Raw genomic sequence first — 10,149 nt, 5'->3', positions numbered from 1 at the left:
GGCTGGGCCTCCTCCTCTGTTCTCGCTCAGGGACAGGGATGGGCATCACAGTGGTGTTGCAGTACCGTAAGTTGGGAAGGGGTCTTCCCCTTTATTTGGCCCACTGAGCTGTGGGCTTGAGGTTTAAATAAGATTTCGATTAGGCAGGGATGCTGTACAGAGGGATCCAGGCAGAAGTCGACTGGGCAGCATTCAGTGCACCTGAGGCTGGGGGTGCCCGTGGCAGAGCCCTCCTGGAGGCTCGGGGGGTGGACACAGCTTCTCTGCTTCCTGCTCCACTGACTGGCTCCCATAGGCACTGTCTTCTTTCACCTCTGCTAGGGGGACAGGGAGAGTCAAGCCTCGGGCCTCCTCCCCTCAACCCAAACACACCTTCCAAGCTGGTGTCTTTACCTGTGCTGGGCAGCTTGTCTGGGGTCTCAGGACCTGTCAGCAGTCGGACTCCCTCATGGAGACCCATGTCGGACAAGGCCTCCAACAGACCCACCAAGTCCCCGCCAGCCAGCTGCCGGGAAAAGGAAGACGGGAGCTCTGAGTGATGCTTAGGGTATGGGGTAGAAAGTCCTGGGGGGAGGGGACTATGCGAGAGCATGGCTTCTAGCTTCTGAGCATGGCACAGCTGTCCCACCTTGTAACTTTGAAGGAGACTGCCGCTGGGAGACGGGGTCTTCCTGTACGTATCCACCAGGCTTCTCAGCCCCAGCCGCTCGGCCAGTTCTGCCCAGCTGCCCTGGGCTTCGGGCCCATCTAGCAGTTGCTCCAGGTTCTGCAGGGCTGCATCCCCCAGTGACAGCCCTGGCCCTGAGGGGACAAACACGGACCTGTGAGTTAGCTAAGAGGTATGCAGGGACACATACCTAGACACAGCTTCCCACCCTGGTAACCTGACAGACGTGGCAGACAGGTCAACGGGGCGTGGATGGAAGAGCGGCTAGAGAAAGGGAACCCTCGCCAGAGTCCCTAAGGAGAGCACCTCCAGGAGGAGGTCCTTGAGACCTCTGCAACCTCACCTGCCGGGCTGGGTGGGGCCAGGGGTGGCTCCATGGTGTTCTGAGCAGCATTTAGCAGCAGGGTCTTCACCTGGGGGAGATGGTGTCGACTGTTATCCGGACCTTAAGCCCAGCTCTCCCTAAGTCCATTACCTGGTCCACATCCTCAAGCCCAGAAGGTCCCCAGTCCCCACCTCGGCACTTCCATCGCAAGGGTGGCCTCACCTTGGCACTGCAAGTGAGGTCAAGAGGGGTGTGGCCTCGGAAGTTTCTTTGGGTATCCCTCTCAGGCCCTTCAGAGTCTGAGTCGCTCCCAGAGGTAGGGGGTGAGGGCAGCGGGCACAGAGGCTCCTCGTTCTCTGCATGGATGTCGGCACCTGCGGGAGGGAGGCAGTCCTCAGGAGAGACCCGCGGAGGCTCCCACAGTGAGGACTGGACAAGGGGGAGCTGGGAGGTTCCCCTTTTTCTCTCTTGCCCTATTCATTCACCAAGGGTGAAACTGACCAGCCTTTAGAAGAAGGCGAGTGAGGGTTGGGGATCCCAGTCCAGCTGCTAAGTGGAGGGGCGTGTTTCCAGCAAACGTCCGGGCATTCACATTGGCATGGAGCTGTAGGGCGCAAGCAGAGACCAGCATGGTCCAGCTAGCCTAGCCCTTCCCACGCAGCTCTTCACCATTTGGGTCCTCCCACCAGGGACCGTCCGTGGCCCTGTCCCTTCCACAGTCCTCATTCCCACCTTGGTGACCAGATGGGTGACCAGCCCCAGCTCCTCCATCTCTGTGGCTAGATGCAGGGGCGTTCGGCCCCCTTGCCTCTCCGCTGCCTCCACTTCAGCTCCACAGTCAACTAACAGATCCAGGCACTCAGGGCTTCGGGCATGGACTGCCAGGTGTACGGGGTAGAGTCCTAGAGAAATAGCGCACTCAGCCTGCAGCTTTGACCCTCAAAATGGTGTCCGGATGCACTCTGACCAGGGAACCTTTTACCCGTGTGTGTTTATTGATCATATACACTCCTTGGTCCCCACCCTTGTCCCCAGGACTGGAGGAGGCTGGAAACTTACCCTCAAAATCAGGCATGTGCAATATCTGGGGCACAGTGTGGGCTCCACTGTGCAACAGCGCCTGCAGCAGCTCTGGGGCTGCAGCACCTGCCCGGAGAGCCAAGTGAACAGCAGAGTCGCCATGGCGATCCAGCAGTGTGGGGTCTGCACCCACCTGCAGCAGGAAGCTCACCACCCTTGTTTGCCCAGTGATTACTGCCAGGTGCAGAGGTGTCTGAGAAGAGAGGCAGAGTGAGCCAAGGCCACTCCAGCATTGGACTCTCTGCCTTCAAACTTTTCACCTCTCACCAAAGGCTTCCCCTTACCTGGTGCAGGTGGTTGGTGAGGTTGATGACCCCGAGGTACCGAGCATGATAAATGACATGGGCTATCTGCTCAATGACACCAGTCTGCCCGTGGATGATGGCCAGGTGCAACGGCCTGGGGGTTGGAGATGGAGACTTTGACCTCAGAAACCCAGCCACCCAGAGCATCGTGTGCTCTCAAAACTCCACACCTCCGCGGTCTCCTTTTCTGAGGCCCTGTGAAACCTGAATGCCACCATCTTAATCTGGTCACGCCTTGCTACTGTACCCTTTCATAGCTAATAAAATTGAAGGTCGGGGAGAATAAATATCTTGAACAGAACTAGAAAACAGCGAGGACCTGAGACCAGGTCTGTCCACGTCTAGGGTTCGGCCCTTTGTAGATTCCTCTACCTGAACCTCTAGGCCTGGTAGGAGAAGACCACAGCCACTGGAGGTCCCAGGGACACCCTTCCTCTGCTTGCTTACGTGTCTCCGTTCTCGTCCTGCGCCATCAGCAGGTGGCGCTGTCCCGCTAGCAGAGCACGCGCATCCGCGGTGACGCCGTAGTCCAGCAACGCTCGGGCGCTGCGCTGCGCCAGACCGAACAGGCGCGCGTTGTACTCCCGAGCTAGGGGCGACAGGGCGCGTGGGTGCGGGCCAGATCCCCAGCCTGGCGCGCGCTCGCCCCCAGCGTTCCCGAGATGTACCTCGCTGCAGTGTGTCGAGGGCCTGCGGTTCGTCCTGGGGGACTTCGAGGGGCGCCCTGGGCTCCTCTGACCCCTCACCAGCATCAGTGTCCCGCCTGGAGCTGGCCATCTGCGCTCCACCTCCCCCACCCGGGTAGCAGCCCATTGGGGCTGCACCGGATTGGTAGGGGCTGTAGGCCAAGGAGGAGGGGAAAAAGCCGAGGCTGCCACCTGTGGGCATGGGGAAGGCTGTGAGGGGCCAGCCGGGACTCTCCCAGACTTCTCTCCTAACTTCGCCTTATCTCCCCCACCCCTCTCCCCATCACTGGCATCTGCTCACCTCCTCCAGCGCCTCCGTAACCTCCAGCCGAGCCCCCAGAACCTCCACCCATGTGGGATCCGCCCCCGAAGGGCTGGGAGAAGGTGGGCAAGGCCTTTCTCCGCTTCCTCTGAACCTCCTCCTTGTCTAGGGGGAAAAGAGAAACGGGTTGTTAAAACCCAACATGGGAGCCAACTCTAGGCCACCACCAGGCCTGCCTCGCCCCGTCCAGCCTTTAGGAATGCTGAAGGCCGACTCACCTTCCACCAGAGGGTAATATGTGAACTGTTTGGAGTCGGAGACATCGCCCCCACGCTTGCGTTTCAGCTGCAGGAACACCGTTACAGGCCTCTCGATCTTCATCTTGTGATAGGGCGGTGTCCGGAACACAATGGCATACTGGGGTGGAGGATGGGAGAGCGACAGGTGTCAGTAAGGCCTCTTCATAGTTCTGTCTCCAGGACAGGCTCTAGTCCCTCAGTACCTGTTTATGAACGTCTGTAGGAGAGAAGTCCCCAAAGGCTTGCCATCCGTTCTCATCATCCTCATAGAACCGAACCTCAATGTCATCTACAGAGAAAAGTGAAGCTTAGCCACAGGGAGAGCGGGCAGCCCCAGTGCATTGATTCCAAAATTGCCCTTACAGCCAACGTTTCCAGCTCCCAGAGAGGGCTTCTGCCTCACCTTTCTGCACCTTATCACAAAGCAAATAAACTTCGTCTCCACCACGCACGGAACCTGCTGTCTTGTCCATTCGGGAAATCTTCAGGTTTGAGGCCCCTGGAGACTCTATAAGGTGGGGGGATGGGTTAGAGACACATTGCTGGGATCGGAGGCTCGGCGGGGCCCTCATCAAACTCCAGGAAACGCAGTGTTCCCGTTTACCAGCTCAGAAGCAAGACTGAAACTTGCTTATGACCGCTCACCCCACGCGTGGCAGGGTCAGGTTCAAACCCCATAGCTTGAAGATCTCGCAAGTGCTCCTTTGGGTACCCACACTTGGCCCCCTGCAGAGTACTCACTGCTGTCATGGATGGGCTGGGAGATCACAGGCTTCAGGGGCAGGGAGAAGGAGCCATCGCTAGCTCGGAGGAAAGCTGAGAAGCGCAGCCGGACGATGCTCAGATCCATGACCTTCTTCAGCTCCTTGGCCTCCTGCTCTAGCTCCCGCCGCTCGGCCTCTGGATGGACAACGTGGGGTGAGCTCTGGGCTCCTCTTCCCAGCTCCTCTCGCAATGCCCCTTGTTACCATACCTGTAAGGCCCTGAGGCTTGGAGCGGAGACGCTGCCGCTGAAGTTTCTGGATCATAATCTCCATCATGTTCTTCTTGGTCACGTGCAGGACACCCAGATTGTTAAATCTGGAGGGGACAAGGAGGCGGCAGAGGGCTTTGACCACCGAGTTCTTTCCTCCTGAGGCACCTCCCACTCCCCCCTCCTTGACCTCCACTGCCCTCCCCGCCCAGGCTCATCTGGGCTCTGTTCTCCAAGGAAACTGTTCTTAATTGTTGAGCTCTGAGTCGGGCAGTGGTGTCACCCGCCTTTAATCCCACCACTTGGGAGGCAGAGGCAGGTGGATTTCTGAGTTCGAGGCCAGCCTGGTCTACAGAGTGAGTTCCAGGACAGCCAGGACTACACAGAGAAACCCTGTCTCGAAAAACCAAAATAAATAAATATAAATAAATAAATAAATAAATAAATAAATGAATAGTTGAGCCCTGGGGCCAAAGTAAATCTCTTCATTTTTTGTTTTGTTTTGTTTTGGCTTTTTTGTTTTTGTTTTTTTTCTATTACAACCAGCCACCCTAGAGGATTAAACTCTGGTCTTCAAGAATGCATTGCAAGCTCTTTGCCAACTGAGCCAGATCCCCGGCTCTTCCTGCTCTTTTCTTTTTTTCTTTTCTTTTCTTTTTATTCTTTTTTTCTTTCTTTTTCTTTTTTCTTTTTTTTTTTTTTCCGAGACAGGATTTCTCTGTGTAACCCTGGCTGTCTTGGAACTCACTCTGTAGACCAGGCTGGCCTTGAACTCAGAAATCCACCTGCCTCTGCCTCCCAAGTGCTGGGATTAAAGGCATGCGCCACCACTGCCCAGCTAATCTCACTTTGTGTGCTAGTCACACAGGTGGGCTGAGAACTAAGACTGGCAGGCGATGAGCATCCCACTGGGGGCCAGGGTCACCTACTGAGCAGTCATGTCCTTGGGTCCTACAGACACAGCGCACACCCCCAGCTCTGAACACTGCTTGCCCACCAGACTGTGGGCATGCGCGCGAGGTGGGTCACTGTGTGTCACCAGGTCCACCTCGATCTTGGCCGGTCCCTCATAGTTACAGATCTGAGAAAGGCAAAGGATTGTCAGTAGTCACCCTGGATACACCGTCCCTACCCTCCAGCGTCATCTGAACTCACCTTGACAGTAGGATAGGTCTTCCGGCCCTTCTCACTGGAGGCACCTGGCAGACCTCCATGGGAGGGGCCTTCACAGCCATATCGAAATCTGAAGCCTCGCTGAAGGTTCCACGGCAGAGACAGTGTGATCAGGAGAGGGGACCCCCTCTCCTGACACCCCACTAGGCAAGCACTGGCCATCACTGACCACAGTGACCAACAGTGTCTCTCCTGAACGCCTCCTCATAACCCCCTAACTTATCGTCAGCAATCAACCATCTTATCGGCAGTTATAACAACCCCCCCATTTGTCCCCAAAGGTGAAGCCACCACACCTCTGTCGCTCACTCACCTGTTTGGGCTGCTCCACAATCACCAGATAGGGGCCATCAGCTGGAAATAGAGAGGCCTTGCTGAGCCAGGATCTCTAAGACCATCCCTCAGCGGGGCTTCTAGGAGCCGTGCTCACTCTCCTCTAGGTTCTGAGACACTGGAAGGCCAAAGACTTACTGACCTGTCTCCGGGGCTGGGTCCTTAGGCTCCACAATAGACGGGCTGAATTCAAAATCATCATATTCGGAGATACCATCCAGACCCTAGTTTATAGACAGAGAAGGTGGCTGCTGAATCAAGCGTTCCCCCCCAACCCCCTCGCCACAAGCCCTCTGCAGTCACTCCTCGGACTCCCGAAGCTATGCGGAAGCTCCTTTCTGGGCAGGGTTTGCCGATTGCACAGACTGACAGACTAAGACAATCTGAAGCCAGTGCAGAAGTAGGGGAGTGGAGGAGTGTCCAATAGACAGACACAGAGGGCACCCGCCGCCTTCAGGGTCAGGCGGTGTGACTCACTGGATCGTAGCAATTGTCCATATCTCTGGGCTAGGCCCTGCTGTGTCTTGCGGCTTCGGGGCCCCGGCTCAGCTTCCCAGAGTTTCAGACGCCCGCCTAAGGTGAAGAGAGGCGCGGGACAGGGAAGAGGGGAAGAGATCAGGATGGGGGTGGGGAGGGGAGGGGGGCTCAGATCTAGGGCGGGGGTCTGATCTCCTCCAGCCGCCCGTCCGGACGTGGCGGATCAGATCCGGTAGAGGTCGAGATCCGGAGCGGGGCTGGCCCGGGGAAGGGGCAGAAAGTTAGTGCTGCTTAGGAAAGTCCCGAAAATACCAGGGGGAGGAGGAGCCGGAGGGGGCGGGCCTGGAAATGACGCCGGGGCCCCGCCCCCGCGGTTCCTGGTTCCCCGGCAGCCGCTGCAGCCCCCGGGGCTCAGTCGGGGCCTAGCCTGCCTCGCCCCCTCTCCGCAGCCTGGAGCAAACGGGATTTTCAGCCAGCGTGGAGGGTACGGCTGATTCACCCAGGGGCTTTTGTGGGGACATTCCTGCCGTCGGAGGCCCACCTTTCCGAATGGCCCGTAGGCGGGGGCTCTTCCAGGGGGGCCTCCGGGGTTTCTGCCCAGAGATTGTGATTCGGGCCGCGGGGTGGGGTGGGGAGGAAGGAGTTTCCCCCTCCACGGTCTCTAGCCATGCCGTCTTAGCTTCCCGGATTCTCCGGTCGCACCTGCTCCGAGTGGCCGCACCCCGCCCTCCCTGGCGACCCCAGTCCCAAAGCCAGGGCAACGCGCGCGCGTGCCCGCTGCAAGGATCTGCGTCTCAGCCCTAAAGTCTGTGTGCCGGGAGAGTGGTGGCAACGTGGCAGGTGCAAGCGAGCGTTCGTCCACCCAGGTGAGTCCTTGCGCAGCTCAGGGTGGGCACAGGTCTGTGCCCGTCTGGATATCCGTGCGCAGGCGCGGGTGCACGGGTGCGCCTCTGCCCACCAGCGCGGGTGCGTGCGGGGCTCACACCGGCCGGCTGTGCGCAGGCCAGCCAAGGGCAGGCCGACGTGTCGCTGCTGGGTAGCAGAGTGTCCTGTTCCTGGGCCCGCTCACGGGAGGTGGCGTCCAGCCCCAGACTGTGAGCTAAAGTCCTCCTTCCCTCCCTCTCCGTTCCCTGGACACTCAGGGGTCTGGACCCGGCCACTCACCGTGGTGGCGGCTCTGGTTCCGACTTCTTTCCGAGCCCTTCCCCGGACCGCTCGCTGCTCCTCTCCAGCCAAAGGGCTCCAGCCGGGAAAGCCCCTTTCGGCCCCCCGAGGGGGGGAATTCCCGTGACGATCCCGTGCGTCACTCCCCATGCCCCTCCTTATTGGTTGAAAGTTTAACTTCAGGACTCTTGTAGCCAACCCTGAGCGACGCAGGCGCGCCCCTTTCGGGGAAGGCTCGCCCGGGTCTGGCCGCGGGGTGTCACCCAGCGCCAGTTCTGCTCGGGACCGGCGAGGCCGGACGGCGGACCCAGCGCACCCAGCGCAGGGCGCGGCTCGGATCCTTGCACCCTTCCTGGCTTGCCGGGGACCGCTACGGAGTCCAGCGGGCCACTTGGCTGTCGCTATGCCCGGAGCGTGGCTACTTCTGAAACAAGGGACACCGGGTCCGCGCCTACACTCCAGTCACCCTCCCAGAGAGGGACCTCGTAGCAGGGAAGTAAGGGGAAGAGGAAGGAGCCGTTCTTGCGGTCATCTCCAGATCGCCATCTAGCGGCCTTTCTGGAGCCGCAAGGAAACTCTGGGGTCAACTGTCTTAGTTTCCAGGCTTCAGGAAGAGAGTCCTGATGTTGATTCTGTGAGTGGCGGGTTCACAAGGGCCAAAGCTTTCAGGAGGACCCATTGGAGTCATGGGATGACCAGTACACTGGTGGAAGAAAAGAAGGAAGAGAAGATGCATGGCTGAGAGTCTTAGGCCTTGTTCATCCACCACAGATGTCTCAACTATTTGAGTCGAAAGGCGTCCAACCGGGTGTAGCGAAATGCACCTGCAGTCCCCAGCTTACTTGAAGCTGAGACAGACAGATCCCAAATCTCACATCACCCCGTCTCAACACACAGGCACACAAAGGTGGCCAGAGCTATTTCAGACTTCCTCCTCTGTGGAAAATTGCCAGTGGTGTGCTTCGCATGGGTGAGGGCCCACTGTTTCCATCATAAAGGGGGTGGATGACTGGGGAGACAAGGCAACATGGAAGCACTCCTGCTCTTCCACAGGATGAAGTTTTCTGTTCCAAGTGTCTGAAACTGCAACACTGGGATCCCCTGGCCCTCTCCTCGCTTCTGGGAAACTGAATTCAGGTGCACACTGTTCAATTCTTGACCACCCACTCCCAACCCCCAAGCCCATGTGATTACAAATAAGAAATAAAATCTTTTTAGAAAGACGCCCTGCAATGACGTTTCGATGACTTCCACTGACAAGGTCAGGACAAGAGTTTCCAGCATGGACTCTGGGCCTCCGTTGTTAGCTTTCCCTGTAGGGGCTGTGTGCAGTGCATCTCCGTTCCTGAAGCCCTTCTCCCTTGGGCTTGTAGGGCAGCACAGGCTCTTTCTGGGTTCTCCTACATCTGGCACTATTGTTTATGGGGTTGACTGTAGACTTGTACTAGCACCAGGTGAAGGGAAGGGCCCTCATTCTTAGCTCCCCTACCCTTATACTAAAGGCTTTGACAGGAAGCAATTCAGATTTTTTTTTTTTTTAATTTAGGGTGCCTGCATAGACTACAGGTTGGGCCTGAAAACCTGAACTCTTTCGACTGCAACTCTCCGCTCGTTTCTGATTAGGGGTGCCAACTGTGTTCCCCTTACACTGTTGGTGAAGCTAAGGCTCGAAGAGGCCTAACACAACCAAACACAGCTAAGGAGAGAAAAGAGATGCTCTCCTGATTCTGAGAGAACGCTCCTCTTCCTGAACTCAATGGAAGTAGGCCGACCTTCCCTTTCTCAGTGGCTATCTCAAGCCATTGTCATGAGGCGCTGCCAACGGTGTTCTCAAATCCAGCATCCCATCCACACACTCCTTCAGACTCCTCTTTTTTTTTTTTTTTTTTTTTTTTTTGTTTTTCGAGACAGGGTTTCTCTGTGTAGCCCTGGCTGTCTTGCAACTCACTCTGTAGACCAGGCTGGCCTTGAACTCAGAAATCCACCTGCCTCTGCCTCCCAAGTGGTGGGATTAAAGGTGTGTGCCACCACCGCCGGGCTTTTTTGTTTGTTTGTTTGTTTGTTTGTTTGTTTTTTGTTTTTGTTTTTGTTTTTTCGAGACAGGGTTTCTCTGTATAGCCCTGGCTGTCCTGGAACTCACTCTGTAGACCAGGCTGGCCTCGAACTCAGTAAATCTGCCTGCCTCTGCCTCCCAAGTGCTGGGATTAAAGGCATATGCCACCACTGCCCACAGATTCTTTTTTTAAAAAGGGTTTGTTTGATTTTTTTTTTTTTTTGAGACAGGTCTCTCTCACATAGCTCTGACTGTCTCAGGATTCACTATGTAAACTAGGGCTGGCCTCAAACACAGAGAATCATATAGTGTAAATCCAGCTTTTCCACACCTGCTCTGACTCCCAAACAAA

At 57.0% G+C, this 10,149-nt stretch overlaps 1 protein-coding gene and 1 long non-coding RNA gene across 5 annotated transcripts; one reads left to right on the top strand and one right to left on the bottom strand.

The window, feature by feature from the left end:
• Positions 1-56: 56 nt before the first annotated feature.
• Positions 57-7,864, bottom strand: Nfkb2 (nuclear factor kappa B subunit 2). 2 transcript variants are annotated; one of them, XM_031390553.1, is made up of 23 exons: positions 7,745-7,864; positions 6,581-6,676; positions 6,246-6,327; positions 6,084-6,124; positions 5,753-5,851; positions 5,527-5,678; positions 4,598-4,704; positions 4,366-4,524; positions 4,028-4,132; positions 3,828-3,913; positions 3,604-3,742; positions 3,365-3,490; positions 3,046-3,255; positions 2,825-2,966; positions 2,357-2,471; positions 2,052-2,265; positions 1,725-1,894; positions 1,494-1,596; positions 1,215-1,366; positions 1,011-1,080; positions 629-801; positions 394-505; positions 57-317 (listed from the first exon to the last, which is right to left on the bottom strand). In XM_031390553.1, the coding sequence occupies exons 2-23, from the start codon at positions 6,599-6,601 to the stop codon at positions 193-195; spliced, it is 2,703 nt and encodes a 900-aa protein (XP_031246413.1). In that variant the 5' UTR covers positions 6,602-6,676; positions 7,745-7,864; the 3' UTR covers positions 57-192. The 2 variants fall into 2 exon arrangements, with proteins under 2 accessions (XP_031246413.1, XP_031246414.1); XM_031390554.1 differs by having other exon boundaries at positions 57-314.
• Positions 6,866-8,961, top strand: LOC116103947. Of its 3 annotated transcripts, none has more exons than XR_004123637.1 (3): positions 6,866-7,064; positions 7,246-7,446; positions 7,723-8,961. It is a non-coding gene; the product is annotated as an uncharacterized LOC116103947 (long non-coding RNA). The 3 variants fall into 3 exon arrangements; XR_004123636.1 differs by having other exon boundaries at positions 6,873-7,064; positions 7,260-7,446; XR_004123635.1 differs by having other exon boundaries at positions 6,866-7,446.
• The last annotated feature ends 1,188 nt before the right edge of the window (positions 8,962-10,149 follow it).

This window comes from Mastomys coucha, unplaced genomic scaffold (genome assembly GCF_008632895.1).
Source record: "Mastomys coucha isolate ucsf_1 unplaced genomic scaffold, UCSF_Mcou_1 pScaffold21, whole genome shotgun sequence".
Lineage (NCBI taxonomy): Eukaryota > Metazoa > Chordata > Mammalia > Rodentia > Muridae > Mastomys > Mastomys coucha.
The sequence above is the reverse complement of the archived record's forward strand: the minus strand, read 5'-3'. Positions and strand labels throughout refer to the sequence as shown.